Genomic DNA, 20,376 nt, shown 5'->3' with positions numbered 1-20,376 from the left:
CTGGAGAGACTATGTCTTTCTGCTGGCTTGGGAACGCCTCGGGATCCCTCCGGAAGAGCTGGAAGAAGTGGTTGGCGAAACGGAAATCTGGAAATCCCTGGTGAAGCTACTTCCCCCGCGACCCGACCTGGAAAAGCGGTAGATAATGGATGGATAGTCCACCGAGGTGCCTGTGGAAATTCAGCTACTGTAGGTTGAAAATGATGGAGAGGTAGAAAGTTGCTAAGACAGAAAGCAAGGAAAAATGTGTAAAAACTAAAACTGAATGTGGGTACTTTGAATATTGGGGACTATGACAGGAAACGTTTGGGAGATGGTTGGCGTGATCATTAAGAAAAAGTTAAATATATTGTCCAGAAGAAAAGGTGGAAAGGCAGTAAGCTTGGAATTTTTGGGGCAGGGTTCATGTCATGTCATTATCCAAGCCAGTTATCCTCACAAGGGTTCCGGGAAAGTTGGAGCCTATCCCAGCTAGCTTTTGGCGAAAGGCGGACTACACCCTGAACTGGTCACCAGTCAGTCACAGGGCAGATACCAAAGCCATCATTGAGTGGGAAGCGATCCCACACTGCCCACACCAAAGCCAGGCGTGTGTACAACTACACCATCAATGTCGGGCAGGGTGCAATTATTTTAATATAGTGTAGATGCGAAAAGAAAATGGAGTAGGGGTTATTTTAAAGGTGTCTAGTCAAGTGATGAGTCAAAAACCTGAAATTGAGGGTTAATTAGTGGCTATTCCCCACCGGTAGGATGTGACCTACAGGCAAAAGAGAAATTCTGGAAGGACTGGGATCCAGGAAAGGAACCTGGAGGGACAGATGGTGGTAAACTTTGGAAAAAGGACAGAAATGGTAGTCGTGAACATAGGGTGACCTACAAGAGCGGATGTAGAACCACACAGGTTGATTACATTTTGTGCAGATAATGTAATCTGAAGGACATTGCTGACTTTCAGGTTTTAGCCCCCCCCCCCCCAAAAAAAAGGTAATGAATTGATTTCAAGCCACTAAATCTTTTCAGATTGTATCGTGCTTGACCAATATCGTCCTTGAATTGAGTTCACAACTGTTAATCATGATACAAATCAAATCGTTGTTATAAGAAATTGTTAATTGTTACACCCGTCGCATTTCACATTAGCAGGGTACCATGCATGGCAAGGTCACCCTGTCAATTAGGCTAATTGCAGCAAGGTGAGAAAAAAGTGTTATGTACTTACTTATACTTAATTCTTTTGTAGTATTTAAAAAAAAACAACAACAACTACCAAACATGTCACTCTCCTTTTAGGACACCAGGAAACTGAAATGAAAAATACAGTAAAGAAAATAAGTATATGAACACCCTGCTATATTGCAGGTTCTCCCACTTGGAAATCGTGGAGGGGTCTGAAATTTTCATTGTAGGTGCATGTCCACTGTGAGAGAGATAATCTCAAAAGAAACTTTTTTTAAACGATTTATTTCTGTGATACAGCTCCAAATAAGTATTTGAACACCTGAGAAAACCAATGTTAATATTTGGTACAGTAGCCTTTGTTTGCAATTACAGAGGTCTGGATTTTTTCTTTTTCGATTATCTTTCCCACAGCAGACAAGCACCTACGATGAAAATTTCAGACCCCTCCATGATTTCCAAGTGGGAGAACTTGCAATATAGCAGGGTGTTCAATACTTATATTTTCACTGTATGTCTGCATCTTGTCTAGCGTAACAATGACAGTCTATCATTTAAACAGCCTAATTTTTTAAATTGGGGATTTGGGAAACGCGAGCATGCTCCATGAGTGACCTACAAGGTTGAAAACAGGATCCCGAGCATTTCTGTTCATCTTAGATGGTTCTTGTCTTCGACCGCCTGGGGATGAATGAGAAACAAACTTCCTACATACTAAATAGCAACATAATAGCGGGAAATAAATGAACAAAATAGTCAAGTAGATGTTCTTAGTCGTTTATTTTTTTTCCACCATTTTCCTCTGAGACAAACTTGAGGAGGCAAATGGACAACCTTAAAGAGTCCCATGCATAAAGTGTGATTTACATGAGGACGACTGTGAGGATGAGGGAACGAGGGAGGGCTTCTGCCGAGTGGATTGTGCCTCAGAAGCCCTTGAAGGAGCCGTTAAGGCCCATCAAGTGACGTTAAAAAGCCGTCCTGCGTATGCGCCGGTGGTTTCTCTGTGGTGCTGGGTGACTGCACGCGTACATTCTAGACAATTAAAAGCATTTTCAATTATTTAAATCTACTATTGCTAATTACTCTTTTGTTGATACGATGATCCATAGATTGATCACTAGGTGTGTGTGTGTGTGTGTGTAATGCATGCTTCTTTTTTTTTCCTTTCAGCTTTTTCTAGAGCGGGTAGTGATTTTATTGCACAACTTAACTTCAATTAAATCCAAATAGACACCTTGAAAAATAAAGAGATGATCTAATTTTGATAGCCGACCCGCTGCGCAATCGCGCAGTAAATAAAAGCAGCCAGCGTGGCGAGTTTTGTACTTTTCTGAGAAAGTATATTGATGCACTGCGATCTCATATTTAGACTGAAACAATCTCTTTTTTTGTGTTCCCCCTCCTGCTGCTTTGTATTTTGGCCGACGCGTGTGTCGAGAGATAACTTGGCGGTAGCGCAGAGGCTCGCTATTTGTATCATCTCCAATTGCTTTCCAGCCGTCGCTGCGAAAATACAGCGAGTGCTGATTCGTCACGTTCAAAATGTAGCAAATATGACTGTCACAGACCATAGAAGTTTATTATATTATGTCTATAGTGGAGTTCATGCACGACATATGGATATTCATAAAATAAGAGTTAAGAATGCAAGTCTCTAAAAGATGTGTTCGGCTGAATGATTGTGCTTTTCTTATCCTCAAGTATGACTATAAGCAAAGATGGATATTCAAATAATGGAGGCCGTGTATGAAATGCGGTCATCTTTTTAAGAATCATTCTCGAGTGTTTTGTGATATTTTCTTGAAATAAAATGTCATCCAAAAGCATCAGAGTCAATAATTTAGTAAGATACTGCACAAAAAAACCCAAATCATCCCAATTCATCGAAAAATTATTGGTATTTTTAATGGATTTCATGAAAACAAAGTGGCTTGCCCGTATTCAAATGCTCTGATTATTTGGCATTTAAAATCAATTTGAACGGGTAAATGTCGCATTTTCATTGTTTGTGGGGAATGTCAAACCTACTCCAGATTATTGGGCAATTATCAATGGGAGTGGGTTTATATCCATTTTTATTCGATATGGGTTGGGATAATGGACCGTTCCGACCTGTCAATCACTTGTACAATTAGTCAGATAGCCGCATTGGTCGACGCGCCCCTGCCGCAATGTTGTCCCGCAAGCAATGCTGGTTGTCAGTAGCATGCGCTTGGAAAAGTTAATGTTACGAAGAAAATGGTCCTCAGATGCGCTTGGGGTGCAATTCTGATGAAAGATATCCTGCTAGGTTAAAAGGGGCCTGCTTGATTTCTTTTCCAAAGCCTAAAACACAGTTGACGAAGTGTCTACGATGGATTAAGGCTCGCGGAAGAGCGCACGTACAACTAAATGTGCATAATATCAACAAACACAAGGCCGTATGTTCAAAGGTAAGCGAGGGAGAAGTTTCTTCTCTGAGTTTGATTGAATTATTATCAGTGCTTTATACATTGCAGGAGAACAACTTTCACTTTGTTAGCGTATCACCGACCGGCCGAATGAAGTGTGTCATGTTTTATGCCAAAGAGTCTGGTTAGGGATACGTAAATGCGCCATGTCATGCAAGAGAAATGTCTTTTTGCCTGTTTGGATCACATTAGACTTTTAAGACAGAGCACATATAAAGACTACAATGATATTACTCGTGATCTTTCCAAGTAAAAAGTACTCACCCTGCTTTACATGCGCAGTACGATTCCACCATTTTATCCTGTTGGATTTCAACATGAAATTTGTGAGGCGTCAAACTTTTTTTTGCATCGATCGGTAACGTTTCGCTGTAACTCTGAAATTGTGTCCTGCTCCATCCAAAATCTTAATTCCGTGTACACATCCTTGCGTGAAATAGTTGAGACCTCTCTGTAGAACTCTCTTGGACAAGTCTGACGCATTTGGCAAAAAACATACCGCAATATTATCTGGAATACGCGATAGAGAATCAACTTCAAACCTGTTCTGTTCAGGTGCCATTTTGGATGGAGTTGTAAAGCTTGTGGGACATGGCAACTGTAGCTAAGATCGCCAGTCGGAAAGGCCCATTCCTCTCTGAATGTTTTGAACTCCTGTTTCCAAGCAAGTGTTGCACTGCGCCACAGTCCTGGCAAGCTCAACTTGTCAAAATAATTCGCTAAGAGTAAAGGAAAGCGTACACTTATTTGCTTCAAGTCGAGAAACAATTCCATACAAATTCTTAATAATTGATTAACCAACCGATCAATATGTCGTAATGCCCAATTTGCTCGTTCTGGTGTTTTGTGTGCGTATAGGTGGGTACGCATCAAGAAAGGGACACCTTTATTACGTCAATAAAAAAAAAAAAAATGGAACAAATGGCTTCCCAGCATTGATTTTTCAACACAAACTGAAGCTCTGACCAAAATAAAGGTGTGCTATTTTCATAATGGACCAGCATAAATACAGTAGTTACATTACATTTTTCAACAATGTTTCCTGATTGCTCCCATGAATAATTGCTATTTACACGTGTTATCACAAAGAAACACCTTCAGCGTATTTTTAAGTGCCAAGTAAAAGGTGCAATGTTGTTGTTGGTTTTTTTTTTTTTTTTTAATACATTTCCAACTGGGGCATTTTCAAGTGTTCGTAGTGACTTCAATGCATGAATGACGGTAACCCAGGAGTAAATGTAAATGTTTGAGTCAGTAGTTTTGTCAACACCTTAACAAATTCTATTAAATTAACGCAAACGTTACATGGTTATCAAAAGAACATTCCTTCCCTTCCAGTGTTTCATTTGGAGTCGAGTCCCAATGCGGGACCATGTTCCTCCGTTTAATTGCATTGTCCTTCCTTCTTGGATGAATTTCAGCACTTTCCTTTTGTTCAGGAAAAGGATTTTTCTCAAACCCGACTTGGATGAAATTGTGCTGTCTTTTTTTTGTCAGGTTGCCATCGGTGAGACGCCCGCACTCGTCTGCCGCGGCGTCCTTGAAAACGTCTCTTTCGCACAACTCATAAATAAAAGCCGCCCCTCGCCAATCTGTGCTTTGATATGATACATTGATACGGCGCTGTCCATTCCTCAGTAAAATGTCACATGTCTTGGACCGCAAAGGCCATCTTCATCAATGGATGTTCAGGAAGAAGACGAACGCCTGCGACAGAAATTAAAAGACACGATAAGAAAAGTGGCTTGAAAGTCACAATTTTGTATAAATTCATCAAATGGCAAACCAGGCGATATATACCGTAATTTCTGGCCTATAAGCCGCACCTTTTTTTCCAGACGCTTTCAACCCTGCGGCTTATGGGGTGATGCGGCTAATTTGTGCATTTTTTGTAACGGCCGCAAGCGGAAAAGGTAAGAGTGAGACCAGTGGAATATATGTGCCGAGGAAGTGACTTTTACCGGTATGTTTTTTTTTTTTTAAAAACCGTCCCTGTTTGTGCTGCGGTAGTGTGTTGCTGCTGTTTTACTGGCGTGTCTCAGTGATTTCTACCCGTATGTTTTTATTTAACCGGCTCTATGAGCACCGTGCTAGCGTGTTGCTACTGTGTTACTGCCGTGGCGTTTTTTTTTTTTTTTAACAAGCCCTGTTCGTGCTACCGTGTTGTTGCTATGTTAAGCTAAGCTAAGGTATTAAAACTTTGAAAACTCATTCTGTGTACCATCTTTCTTTGTAAACATCTCGCGTTTCAATGTGGGCACTTGCGGCTTTTATACAGGTGCGGCTTATGTATGTACCAAATGGTATTTTCTCGACAAATGTACCGGGTGAGGCTTATAATCAGGTGCACTCTGTAGGCCGGAAATTACGGGATATATTTATTGGTAAAATATTACGTGCTCGTTTTGGTGATGTGTGCATGTGCTACATACACACAATATATCAACTGCTCCGAAATCCTACATGTGGTTTCCTATTTTTCTGCTCCCACAAGCAGACGCTGCCTGTTCAATCATTACATCCATGCCCAGCGGTCATGGCAATGAATGCCGCGCTGGATCTCGGTCCAGCAGTATATGAGGGGTGGTGTCCACGACGAGACGAGGCCAAGAAACGGTGTGTGTTAAAATCTAAAAATAACGGATGTTATTGGCTTTACGATAGCGACGTTCCTACAGAGTGATTTGAGTCTCTGCATTCTGATGCGATTGCGTTATAAGCAGGACAGTGTAAAAGTTGTCAGTGACTTAAAATGAAAAACTTGACAGAACTGTGCTGAGTGTGGACATCAAACAATCAATAAGAGAAACAGCATTTTTAAATTCTCAATTTGTCATTTTGGCTCTTTTTTTCCCCCCCACACATCAAGTCATGAAAACTGGATTGAAAAGACAAGGTAGGCTTGATTAATGAAACTTACATAAAATGTATAGGATTCATGTTAGGTGAGTATTTTATGTATCAATATATAAACTTTTCAGGTCAAGTGTGTGGTCTTACTTACTATGAGATCTGGGAGAAATGGTTAAATCTCCACATTTGGGTCAGTGAATCCTGCTTTCCCTTCATTAACGAGGACGGGCTTCTCTGTTCTTGTGTGCCAAACAAGTATCTGATGATGAAAAGAAAAATGGAGATAAACAATGTTCAGTTACCGCCCGTCTTTCAACTCCACTCGGCACCGCACAGCCGCTGTGATAAAAGCTACTCGAAGGGAGGGAACAGACAACAGCCACTGTAGATGGGAACGAAGGGGCGGGGCCGTCACACGAGTGTGTCATCAATAGACATGCAGATCAGTCATTTCACAACTTTTTCTCAAAAAATCTTTCTTTCACACTTGCAGCTCACAGACGTTTAATAGGCGTGAGTGCAGATTTCTGCAGGAGATGTGGTACTGCAAGTCTGGTGCGGTGGAGAAATATGTTAAAATCGTACAGGACGTATGTATGAGAACAGCGGTGAGATGTGCTGTAGGTGTGTCAGAAGAATTTAAGGTGGAGGTGGGACTGCATCAGGGATCCACGCTGAGCCCCTTCCTGTTTGCAGTAGGAATAGATAGGCTGACAGATGAAGTTAGATTGGAATCCCCTTGGACTATGATGTTCGCAGATGATATTGTGATCTGCAGTGAAAGCAGGGAGCAGGCGGAGGAACAATTAAAAAGATGGAGGCATGCTCTGGAAAGGAGAGGAATGAAGATTAGCCGAAGTAAAACAGAATATATGTGGATGAATGTGAGGGGCGGAGGAGGAAGAGTGAAGCTCCAGAGAGAAGAGATGGCGAGGGTGGATGACTTCAAATACAACAATACAGAGCAATGGTGAGTGTGGTAAGGAAGTGAAGAAACGGGTCCAAGCCGGGTGGACAGAAGAGTCTCTGCCAGGATGAAGGGCAAAGTCTATAAAACAGTGGTGAGGCCACCCATGATGTACGGATTTGAGACGGTGGCAATGAAGAGACAACAGGAAGCAGAACTTGAGGTAGCAGAAATGAAGATGTTGAGGTTCTCGCTCGGAGTGAGCAGGTTGGATAGCATTAGAAATGAGCTCATTGGAGGGACAGCCAAAGTTGGATGTTTTGGAGACAAGGTTTGAGAGTGCAGACTTCGATAGTTTGGACATGTCCTGAGGCGAGAGACTGCGTATATTGGTAGAAGGGTACTGAAGATGGAGCTGCCAGGCAAAGAGCGAGAGGAAGACCAAAGAAAAGGTTGATGGATGTTGTGAGGGAGGACATGAGGACAGTGGGTCTTAGAGAGGAGGATGCACGAGATGGGCTGAGATGGAAAAAGACGACACACTGTGGCGACCCCTAACGGGACAAGCCAACAGGAAAAGAAGAAATGCATATTTTTGCTGGGCCAATTCTTGGGGTCGCTTGGTTAATGGAAAAACATATCCACTCTCCCCTCCCACTTGATTTTTTTATTAATTTTTTTTATTAATGTCAAAGAAACTGCTAATTTCTATGTCAGTCCCGTTCGGTGTCATGACACTGTTTAAAGGACTTAATCTCTCATTTTTTGAATTACATTTATTCCTCTATGCAGCACCAAAGCATTGCAGATACTGTGCATTGTGTTTATAAATATACTGTTGAAAAAATTGCAGTGATGAAATACAGTTTACCTGAAATTTGACAGTGCTAACTACTACCGTATCTAATTATAATAACTTAAATGTATACAGTGCTTTTAAACAGACCCAAGAACATGCGGAATTGATAGACAGAGTGACCTCCTTCCTGTCATCTTGCTGTGACTCTACTGAATTATGTATCGGATGTTTCAGATATGCCAGGAGCTCACTCCTACTTTTACGCAGGTGTAAACCAGGTTAATTGTCACAGTCGTAAAGACGCAGAACGCGTAACTTCACCCAATTTAGCGTTCCCACGTCTAAATCCGCCCCTTCTCTCAGTCCTCCTCATCTGTAATCAGCGCGCCGTCCTGACATTGCCATTCCCCCCCCGGCTCCCGTTTCGCTTTCTCAGCTGTTCCCCGATTCGCCTGCCTTTCATTTACTCCCGCGGATGGCCGAGGGAGGTCAAGACCAAGCTGGCTGACACCATCGTTCTCTTTCTCTCTGAGCTCGCCGTATGGACGCTGGCGATCTGAAGCCCTCCGGCCGACTGTGGGAAGCTTGACTGAAGTGCGAACTGCCTGTGGGCTATATGAGCAGGGCCGCCGCGCGCACGCTGCATGATGCATTCCACTTTCTTGTATACGTCTGCGTGAACCGTGGGATGATGGACCACCCTCGCGCTTTGTGCGAGGGTGCAGAATCGCTCTCATCCAAGGACCAGAATACATTTATGAAAAAATACAATGCTACGATTGAACAAGCCCTTTCTTCCGAGTGTTGTGAGCATTTGTGCTAAATGTTCCATCTATCTATCCATCTATCTAGCTATCTTCTTTGCCGCTTATCCTCACAAGGGTCACGGGGCATGCTGGAGCCTATCCCAGCTCTCAACGGGCAGGAGGCAGGGTACACCCTGAACTGGTTGCCAGCCAATCGCAGGGCACATCGAGACAAACAGACGCACTCAAAATCACACCGAGGGGCAATTTAGACTGTCCGATTAATGTTCCGTGTTTTTGGGCTGTGGGAGGAAACCGGAGTGCCCGGAGAAAACCCACACAGGTAGGGGGAGAACATGCAAACTCCACAAAGGCGGGTCCGGGAATGAACCCGGGACCTCAGAACTGCGAGGCCAACGCTTTTACCAGCTGAGCCACCGTGCTGCTCTATCTATCTATCTATCTATCTATCTATCTATCTATATCTATCTATCTATCTATCTATCTATCTATCTATCTATCTATCTATCTATCTATCTATCGAAAAAGTCTCTCTGATTTGAAGCTACTGTCCATCCATCAATTATCCAAGATGCTCATCCTCACAAGGGTTGCGGGAGTGCTGGAGCCTACCCCAGCTAACATTGGGTGAAAGGCGGACACATTTACTGAGTGAGCACCGAACCCACGTTGCCTCCACCAAAGTCAGGCGACCGTACCACTGCAGCAGGGGTGTCAAACTCATTTTTTGTCGCGGGCCACATTTGACATACGGTTCCCCTCAGAGAGCCGTTATAATTGCGAGACCATAAAAACCCTTGACCGCCTCATCAGATTTTCATATGAAATGTATGAACTAGTTTTGGAACCAGAAATCAAGAGTAACGGGTTTTTCCAACTATTCTTGTTTCGTCTCGCACAAACACTCGTAATATCTCAATGTTATCATTTATATGAAGTAACAATTTGAAATTTTGATACAGATTTTTACTTAAATCATGGCAGTTGATGATTTGCCTCCGAGGGCCACATAAAATCATGCGGCGGCCCAGATCTGGCCCCCGGGCCTTGCGTTTGACAGCAGTGCACTACACCATCAGCAACTCCACTCAGCCACTAATTGCCGCCCTAAATTTGATTATGAGGTGAAAATAAACGTTAAACACACCCTTTCTATTTTACAATCTTGATTGAAGGTTTGCGGCTTCCCTAGCCACGAGCTGGCCAACAGCGGTAGAAGTATAGCATGAACCATTAAAAAAAAAAAAAAAAAAAGCATTGCATTACCTTAGTGCAATTGGCTGCTTTGGGTTCCAGGTCATTGAGCGTGACGAGCTCTCGCAGCAAACTACTCTCCTGGTAGCCTCCCTTCACCCCGCGAAGCTTGAAGTACGCCTGAGGCTTGAAGAGGATCAGCCTCAGGTTGATGGCGAAGCCGGCCATGTCGATGGCAAAGGGCCGGTGGGGGTCGAACACCGTCTTCCAGCCGTACACCTTGCCGGCCGCGTTGACTTTGGGGGACTCGTAGCGCAGGCCGCCCACAAAGGCCACGGGCCACACGGAAACTTTCTGAGTTGATCTCATCTAGGCAAGAGTGAAGGGGAGGAATTAGTCATGTGAAAAAGTCTACATGACAGCGGGACGGTCGGCACGTTGATGGAGACTTTTTAGGGATGTCGCTGTTACTCATCGTGGACAGCCGGCGCGTTGTTAGATGAAGCCCCATCGCGTGTCACTCAACAGCTGGCCGGCAATGGAGACAATTAGCAGAGGTCATATTTAAAAAAAAGAATAATTGTCAACGATGTGTTGCGGCTTCTAGGGAGCTAGACCGTTACAGTGAAGAAAAGAAGTATTTGAACACTCTGCTGTATTGCAACTTCTCCCACTTAGAAATCATGGAGGGGTCTGAACTTTCCATCGTAGGTGCATGTCCACTGTGAGAGAGATCATCTAAAAAGAAAAATCCAGAAATCGTAATGTATGATTTTCGTAACGATTTATTTGTGTGATACAGCTGAAAATAAGTATTCGAACACCCGAGAAAACCAATGTTAACCCATTCGTGGGCAGCGTCCCATTTTTGGGACATCATGATTTTCACGCATTATACATTAAAGTGTTTTAAGCTGAAGCCATAATTTGCTATCAGTAGAGGATAACTCATCAGTCAACGTTAGCGCGGCGTGATTTCCCTTTCCTTCCTGACCCAACATGGCTGCCTCAAGTACACATGGAGCCTTTTCCAAGAGAAGAAAGGGAGAAAGGTCAGTATGCAACAAAGGTTGTCTTCAAAATGCTAATCCATCAGTATTATTAATGCGTAAGTGTCGTTCTAGAATAAGAATTAATTAATAAACATCTCTAGTATGTATCATTTCACAGAACTGATACCATACCCGTCCCAGTTTTGGGACGCTGCCCGCGAGTTGGTACATCTTTTTTGCCCTTTGTTTTATGCGTTAAATGAAAAAGAAGTGTTATTTCCTTGATTGTGGCCTGGTAGGAGACTTTTATCTCAATAAGGTAAAAATTTGCCACCCTGGCCATGAATGGGTTCATATTTGGTACAGTAGCCTTTGTTTGCAAATACAGAGGTGAAACGTTTCCTGTAGTTGTTCACCAGGTTTGCGCACAATGGAGGAAGGATTTTGGCCCACTCCTCCACACAGATCTTCTCTAGATCAAACAGGTTTCTGGGCTGTCGCTGAGAAACACAGAGTTTCAGCTCCGTCTAAAGAGTTTCTATTGGGTTTAGGTCTGGAGACTGGCTAGGCCACGCTAGAACCTTGATATGGTTCTTACAGAGCCACTCCTTGGTTTTCCTGGCTATGTGCTTCGACCATTGTCAAGTTGAAAGACCCAGCCACGACCCATCTTCACTGCTCTGACTGAGGGAAAGAGGGTGTTCCAGAAAATCTCACAATACATGGTCGCGGTCATCCTCTCTTTAATACAGTGCAGTCGTCCTTTCACAAGTGCAAAAAAAAAACACCCCCAAAGCGTGACGCTACCACCCCCATGCTTCACAGTAGGGATGGTGTTCTTGGGATGGAACTCATCATTCATGTCTTCCTCCAAACACGGACAGAAAAGTTCCATTTGGGCAAATCTGACGACAAAACCTTCTCCCATGACTCCTCCGTATCCTCCAAATGGTCATTGGAAAACTCAAGACGGGCCGTGACATGTGCTGGTTTAAGCAGGGGAACCTTCCGTGCCACGCATGATTTTCATATCATTTCAACCACCTACGATGAAAATTTCAGACCCCTCCATGATTTCTAAGTGGAAGAATTTGCAATATAGCAGGGTGTTCAAATACTTATTTTCTTCACTGTGTTCTTTCTCAATGTGGTGGGGGGATATTGTTTGAGGAGGCGCGCACTCATTCGTCTTACTTAGTCATTTAATCAGGCGCAGTGGCGTTTTGGATGGAATGAAATGGCGAGACATCAACCAGTAAGGAGGTAATATTCAATTTGCTGACTGATGAAAAGATCTATGCCATTTTCTCACAATGTGATTTAATTCCCATTCAGGGTCTCAAGTAGGAGGGAGTTATCACTGACCATATTTCTTTCCGTCACCTTTATTTCAAGCTTCACACTTTTTTTCCTGTACCATCGATGGACAAAGTCTCAGTACTTATTGGGCTACTGTGGGATCTCAGTTATTGTATTTTGAGCTACATCGAGCGTAAATATGTTGTTGGTATGGCTATGAAATGCCTTGAATCCTCGCACGTGGGACCATAAAAGAACACCGGGCTCACTATTTCGGTTGTAGCTGATTCCAAAGCTGGGCTTTCCACTCCTTCCACGCTATACTGATCCAAACATGCTTCCGTGGACCTCGCTTTGTGGACTGCTTGAACAGAAACCCTTCCACAAACGATTTAAAAACATTAGTTTTTCCACACGTCTCTTTGGAGGACTGGTTACAGCATGTCTGCCTCTCAGTTCCGAGTTCAGTTCAAATCGGCCCTTCCCTGTGTGAAGTTTCCATGTTCTCCTGCGAGGGTTTTCTTCAGCTACTCCGGTTTCCTCCCATGTTCCAAAACATGCATGGGAGATTAACCCATCCGTCCATCCATTTTATTTGCCGCTTATCCTCACAAGGGTCTTGGGAGAGGTGGAGCATATCCCAGCTGTCAACGGGCAGGGGGCGGCGTACACCCTGAGCTGGTTGCCAGCCAATCGCTGGGCACATCGAGACAAACGGCCGCACTCACAATCACACCTAGGGGCAATTTAGAGTGTCCAATTAATGTTGCATGTTTTTGGGATGTGGGAGGAAACCGGAGTGCCCGGAGGAAACCCACGCAGGCACGGGGAGAACATGCAAACTCCACACAGGCGGGTCCGGGATTGAACAATGGGACCTCAGAACCGTGAGGCCAACACTTTACCAGCTGAAAGACCTTGCCGCCGGGAGGTTAACCAAAGACTCTAAATTGTCCATAGGTATGAGTGCCAGTGTGAATGTTTGTCTATGTGTGGCGTGCGATTGGCTGGTGACCGGCTCAGGGTTTACTCTGCCTCTCGTGTAGTCAGCTGGGACTGGCTCTAGCATGGCTACAACCCTGGTGAGGATAAGCAGGTGAGATAAAAGATGGAGGTATAATTAATGGCGTATGAATTTACCTTTGCTTTGGTATCGTCTATTGAGATACACATTCGTGTTTCTTTGCCACTACAGGAACAGAAATCCATCAAAAACCGAGCATACAACCGATAGCTCCAAATGGTTGAAGTTTTCATTTTGTATTATTAATTTCATCTGAAACACAAATGAAATTAAATATCCGCATCCTGCCTGTTGGGGACAAAATGTTTTCAGGTGTGCCACTTGGAGAACTCAATATGGGCGCTTGTGAGTGTCAGGAGCAGCGTGATAGCATATCTAAATTTCTGCCAGCAGGGAGCGTCGAGATCAGGGGTGTTAAACTCATTTTTGTCGCGGGTCACATTGTACTTACGGTTTCCCTCATAGGGCCGTTATGGCTGTGGAACCATAAAACTCTTTAACCGCCTCATTATATTTACACATGAAATTCATGAACTACTTTTGGAATCAGAAATCAAGGTTAATGTTTTTTTTCAATTATTGTTGTATGGTACACCAAAAATGCTTACAATAGGTCAATGTTGTCATTTATGATAAGACATTTTGAAGTTTTGGTACAGATCTGAACAAAACATGGAAGTTGATACAAGTGAGAACATAAAATCTTGCGGCGGGCCAGATCTGGCCCCCGGGCCTCGTGTTTGACACCTGTGGCCTAGGGCATCTTTTAAGGCGTGCTGCACCCTGAACAGGTAGATTTTTTTTGTCATTATTTTTTTACCATTATTCCTACCATTATTTAATGAAAGTGTCTTTCGCTGAAATAATGGTGCCAGTGCCTCTTCAGTGCATAAAATCAAGGTGCACGGAGAAGCCAGGGAGAGACGACACAAAGAATCTGCACTCCAAATGTTTTTACGTGAGGTTAAAAACGAACAGCATATGCGCCTTTGCAACCCCAAGGCAAGTCGGCCCCTTATTTTATTTATCTTCGCCTCGCGCGTTTGACAACCGTGTGATCTTAACGGTGAGCTCTGTGGTCAAGAGTTTGAACAACATCAAGCACGCCGGATGCTTGTGGGACTTTCGGGGATCGGCGCTGACTGTGCCAGACGCCTCGATGCAAATTGGCAGGATGCGCTGTCTTAATGAGGTCTGGGATTTATTGGGAGACGAGAGAGCGAGTGTTTCCGTTGCGCATCCGCGTGAGGCTTGCTGCTATCATTTTATATCAAGATTCGCTGGTGCAGCTTTCATCATACGCTGCCATTGAAAAGTGTGCTCTCCTTATTTGAGTTTCACCGCTAAAATATTACAAATATGATTGTAGAGCAGCTTGGAATGAAAACCTTTACTGGTGTTTTAAATCTACATTTTGAAGCACTGATTTGCATCATAAAACTACCACTGATTCAAGCAAACTACATACGTCCGAACAAGTTGTTGTACTCCTAAAAGAGAGGACGACAACTAGCGTACATACAAAAAAAAAAAAAAAAACCGCTGTTACAATGCACTCTGGGACTTGTAATATCAGCAGTAGACTTACTGGCCAATTTTCATTTAACATTCAGTAAGTACATTGCAATTTGTTAATAGAAGACAACCAATTCTTTTCCTTTCGGCTTGTCCCGTTAGGGGTCGCCGCAGCCTGTCATCTTTTTCCATTTAAGCCCATCTCATGCATCCTCCTCTCCGACACCCACAGTCTTCGTGTCCTCCCTCACCACATCCATCAATCTTTTGGTCTTCCTGTCGCTCTCTTCCCTGGCAGCTCCGTCCTCCTTCTACCAATATACTCACCTCTCTTGCCTCCGGACATGTCCAAACCATCGAAGTCTGCACTCTCAAACCTTGTCTCCAAAACATCCAACTTTGCCTGTCCCTCTCACGAGCTCATTTCTAATCCTGTCCAACCTGCTCACTCCGAGGGAGAACCTCGACATCTTCATTTCTGCCACCTCCAGTTCTGCTTCCTGTTGTTTCTTCAGTGCCACCGTCTCCAATCCGTACATCATGGCTGGCCTCACCACTGTTTTATAAACTTTGCCCTTCATCCTTCCAGAGACTTTTCTGTCACATAGAACACCAGACACCTTCCGCCAGCTGTTCCCACCTACTTTCTTCATTTCCTTGTCACACTCACCATTGCTCTGGATTCTTGATCCCAAGTATTTGAAGTCGCTAGCAAAGACCATATTTGTAATTTCCTTCAAACCTTTACATTGCAATGAAAATGTGGCATTACAGTGAATTTCAATTCATGATATCGTGGAAACCTCCAACACAATCGATTCTGTGATACTGGTTGAGTACCGAAATTTTCCAATTTCAAAACAACTTTCCCATAGGAAATAATAAATAAATAATAAGTGAACTATGTGATTTTGTCTATCGATCATAAAACCTTGAATTCTACTGGATATTATAAACAACATTTTAATATATATATAATGTTCACTTGCACATCAAGAGATTCTAACCATTGTTGTTAGAAGACAACGGGAGAAAATACTGAAATGAGTTATCATTACCACTCTCAATAAATTAAGGCTCTAAAAAGGTATAAATACTCACACGCCACTGACCGCAAACACATATTTCTCGTGTTTTTCACTGAAAAACAGTTTAAAGATGCAAAGATGTAATTTCACTTTCGCTACCAGAATGAAAAAGTGAAAATGTTACTACATAATGTCAACTCAAGTTTATCTTAATTTTGTTCATTGGTTCCCACCACTTAATGCTTTTGTTGCCATCATTATTATTACTTTTATATTTTCTTTTTCTTAGCGTGCCGTGCAGTGCATTTTTTTTAATTTATTTCTTTTTTCTAACTCATAAGTATTGAATCTTGTTTTGTTGTCAGAACAGGTATCAACCAAGAGTTCTGATAACAGAAAATTTGAAACCCAAATTTTTGTTTACTTGAAGTGAATATGGAAATCATTGTCCATAGTTTTTGGAACATTTGCTGTACGGTGCTTTGAGGCGGTATCATTTTTTTTCTTTTTTTTGACTACTACCATTATTGTTATTGTTTTCCCTTTAAGGTTAATTTTTTTGCTCATTTACGGGTACGAACTTGGTTGAGGATGAGCTACTAGATCAGATAATTGGAGATGAGAGAAACCCTCCTATTCTGTCATTTATAAAGGTATTATTATCCCACTGTTAATGAATGTAAATTAATTGTATTTTTTCTCCACTGTTTTCTCTCTTTTTTCTTTGCGTGTATAAAAATGAGGAAAAAATAAATTACAAAAAAAAAAAGAAAAAGTGAAAATGAGTGTGGCTTGCACAGGGACTGGGTGGGAGGGAACAAAAAAAAACACACACACAAACACAAATAATTCCCAATTCCCAGTTTATAGCCCTATTTGGAAAAAGCAGATGGCCCCCCCCTCCATTAAAAAAAATTGAGTCCTTATTACCGGCTGGCCGCTGTAAGATATACTGTATAAATTACGTTAATTTGTGGAAAACTGTTGCTTGATTTATGGTGGTTGTAATGAATTCATGTATGTTTTGTCCTTCATCACTGATTTATACAGAATACATGTTTGTGTGGAGCCATAATTTGGGTCATGAGAAGTGTCGAGCAACACGACTGAAATGGACTTGATTGTTACTCACAGGCACATATAAAATTATAAACATATTGTAGTTGGATTGAAGCATAATTACCGGTACATGCTAAATTATTCTTAAAAAAATAAAAAAACGATTCTGAATTTACACATCAGTTGAGGAATTATTGCGCAAGTTGACACATTTTATTCAAATTTAGTTTGATAGAACGCAAGTCGATTAAAGTTTGTATTGGTAGGAATATTTTGTTTTGACATTGCCTTGGCAGTAGCCCATCAATGTATTCAAGTTAAATGTCACACTGCACTTAAGGATTCTGCTGGTTTTTTTTGGAGGTGAAATTAATGCACACTTAATCACGCATTTTCATTAAGAAAGTAACGTCCCAATATAACATACACTTCATAGCCACCAATACAACAATAGCAATACAACTAATGGCTTTTAAAAGACATTAACTAGTCACATGCAACCAAGCTCTCCCGCTGACGTGATTATTATTCTCAATACGTCCGATTTTCTTATTCATTGTTGCCGCGTGTCCAAGACAAAGAGACTGTTGAAAACAAGTCAGTCTATCTGTTCTCCCCCAAAAAGAAGAGAAAATGCGAGGACTCATTCAACACACAATAATTGGGGATTCAGGGCCCGATAAAAGAAAGGAATGATGCGTCTTTAGTGCCTTCTCGCGATAAGGGATTGTGTCCAAAACAATCAAAATGTGCGGCGGTTGTTTTGATTTCGGGTCCTCGATGTGTCAGCCATTCACTTAGTCCAATTCTCTTAAATAAACAGACTTAGCATAGTAAATGCAGATATATTGCAATGCGGTAAGCGCAGGGCATCGCACTGACTCTCACGGCATCTTATTTAATGCAACTTTTATAATTGAATAGTTCTCGCTGCAGAGTAAAGCCGCTGCAAATGTATTAAATATGATGACTTAAGTAATTTCAGATGTAAACAATTTATGGTGGCTCAATAACTTGCAAAGAAAATTAACATTTAAAGACTTTCTTTGTTTTTAATTAAAGACCCAAACTGAGAAACAAATCAATGACACTCAAGGCAATAACAACGGCATTTCCAAAATATGAATGCTGTGTTATTATATTGTGATATTTGAAATAGTGGACAATTGCATGCTGGACTGGAACTTGACAAATGGACTTTTCCGACCTGTCAATCACTCGTACAATAATAGCCAATCAGATAGCCACATCGTCTTAACCCCTGACTTGACACACCCCCTGGCGCCATATTGTCCCACAAGCAATGCTGGTTGTCAGTAGCGTGCGCTTGGAAAAGTTAATGTTGTGAAGAAAATGGTCCTTAGACGCACTTGGGAAATGTGCAATTCTGATGGAAGATATCTTGCTCTGTTACAAGGGTTGATTCATTTTCCAAAGCCTAAAACACAGTTGACGAAGTGTCTACAAAATCGAACCTCACTCACTTATATGGACTACAATGATATTACTCATGATCTTTCCAAGTAAAAAGTGCTCACCCAGCTTTAGATGCGCAGTACGATTCCACTATTTTATCCTGTTGGATTTCAATATTGACGTTTGTGAGGCGTCAAACATTTTTGCATTGATCGGCAACAATTCGCTGTAACTCTGACATTGTGTCCTGCTCTGTCCAAAATCTTAATTCTGTATGCATATCCTTGCGTGAAATAGGTGAGAGCTCTCTGTAAAACTCTCTTGGACAAGTCGGACACCTTTGCCAAAAAAACGTACTCCAATATTATCTGGAACACGCGATAGAGAATCGACTTCAAACATGTTATGTTCAATCGCCATTTTGAAAGTTTGTGGGACATGGCTGGGGGGGGGGGGGGGGAGCTTAAGGTCGCCATCGGAAAGGTCCAGTGGAATTTGACGGCAAAAAAATGCTCTGAAAAACAAACCTTCCGCGTTCAAAATGTCATCAAATCATTCACTGTGGGTGTCTGCTTTGCCTTTTCTTTGTCTTTTTTTTTCGCAAAAAAAGAAAGAGTTGCCTTATTGTTTGGAGAAGAAAAGCTGAATGCCAGAATGGATTGTCTTCAAATTGCGAGGTTCTATGGAATTTTGCCAATTTCCCCTTCTTGATCAATATTTTGCAGCGGTAGCTTTGGATGCTGAAAAGCAAATTTTGTGTTGCAGGATTAAAAACGTCGAGCTCCTTCTTAAAGCACAGCGGTCTCCTTTCAACCTTGTTTGCACAGTTGTCAAGTTGCGGACGAGGGTCATATTTTCTACGGTGTCACTGCAGTCGTATTTGTGACTGTCTTTGGTTTTATTGTGCACTCTTTCTTTCTGGCGTCTCTGTCCTTTCAGGGGGGCTGTTACACTGCCACATAAATGGACCTGTTGGAGGTGATGGAGCACTTCTGGAGGAGACTGAGCACTTTTGGTTGATTTCCAGGGAAAAGGTGACGACAGGCCCAGTCAATACATGCTACAAGCCTCCTCTGGACCAATACCCGCTGAAGAATGTTGCCCGAGTGGCTCTCCTCAGGTAATTCGGCTGATGTCGAGATGGATGGCCGGTAGATGTGCTGTATTAAGGAGCAAACTGCTTGTTAATGATTGGCTCTGAGTTAATATGTTGTATTCTTTATAGTATCAAGAGTTTGCCACAAAGCAGCCTGGGTGAGTCCCGCCATTGCTTTCCCATAAAGCGCCAGCATAACAGCAAACATTCATCGGCACAACAGAATCAATAGGGACACTCTGCAGCTTCTGATTTTTGGGTGTACCGATTTTGATCACTCCTTAGGACAGTGGACAGCTTTAGGACAACTTTTAAGGCTTTTAAGCCTTTATTGGGTACTCATGGAACCACAGGCATATCCTCAATTCAAACACCCTTGAGATTGTACAATTTCACAAGTACCTACTTACCTAACTTATGTTTTTAGACAAAAGTATGATAAACAGCCTCATAGCTTTGCTTTAGATAAGTCAGTTTACCTCAATCAGTCACTCGCATTTGAAAAATGTACGGGTGTGATCAGTAACGCCCCCAGATATAAAGTTATGGGTGTGGTCCACCAGTCACGCCCGCAGATATAAAGTTGCCGATGTGATTAGGGATGGAATCTCAAGACCTTAAAATAACTTACTGAGTTGTTATACCAGAGTATGTAGTTGTTACCTAATATCATAATCATAATTTTTTGACACTGCACAGACAGACATTTTTAAAGAGGTCAATAGACATTCAATTTCAAAACTTAATATAGATCGTTCGTATTTAGATATATGGGCAGACTAATCTAAGGTGAGA

The 20,376-nt window shown here is 42.3% G+C and overlaps 1 protein-coding gene across 15 annotated transcripts in view; it reads right to left on the bottom strand.

Moving 5' to 3' along the window:
- Positions 1–1,961: 1,961 nt before the first annotated feature.
- Positions 1,962–20,376, bottom strand: part of b3gat1a (beta-1,3-glucuronyltransferase 1 (glucuronosyltransferase P) a) — a 156,522-nt gene continuing 138,107 nt past the window's right edge. For all 15 annotated transcript variants that reach the window (XM_061827063.1, XM_061827062.1, XM_061827069.1 and 12 more), the window contains 3 exons: positions 10,225–10,521; positions 6,637–6,744; positions 1,962–5,339 (listed from right to left, as the gene is read on the bottom strand). In XM_061827063.1, coding sequence (XP_061683047.1) covers positions 6,658–6,744; positions 10,225–10,521 — 384 coding nt within the window. In that variant the 3' untranslated portion in view covers positions 1,962–5,339; positions 6,637–6,657. The remainder of the gene's footprint in view (positions 5,340–6,636; positions 6,745–10,224; positions 10,522–20,376) is intronic.

Source organism: Syngnathoides biaculeatus, chromosome 8 (assembly GCF_019802595.1).
Source record: "Syngnathoides biaculeatus isolate LvHL_M chromosome 8, ASM1980259v1, whole genome shotgun sequence".
Classification (NCBI taxonomy): domain Eukaryota; kingdom Metazoa; phylum Chordata; class Actinopteri; order Syngnathiformes; family Syngnathidae; genus Syngnathoides; species Syngnathoides biaculeatus.
This window is presented reverse-complemented; position numbering and strand designations above follow the sequence as displayed.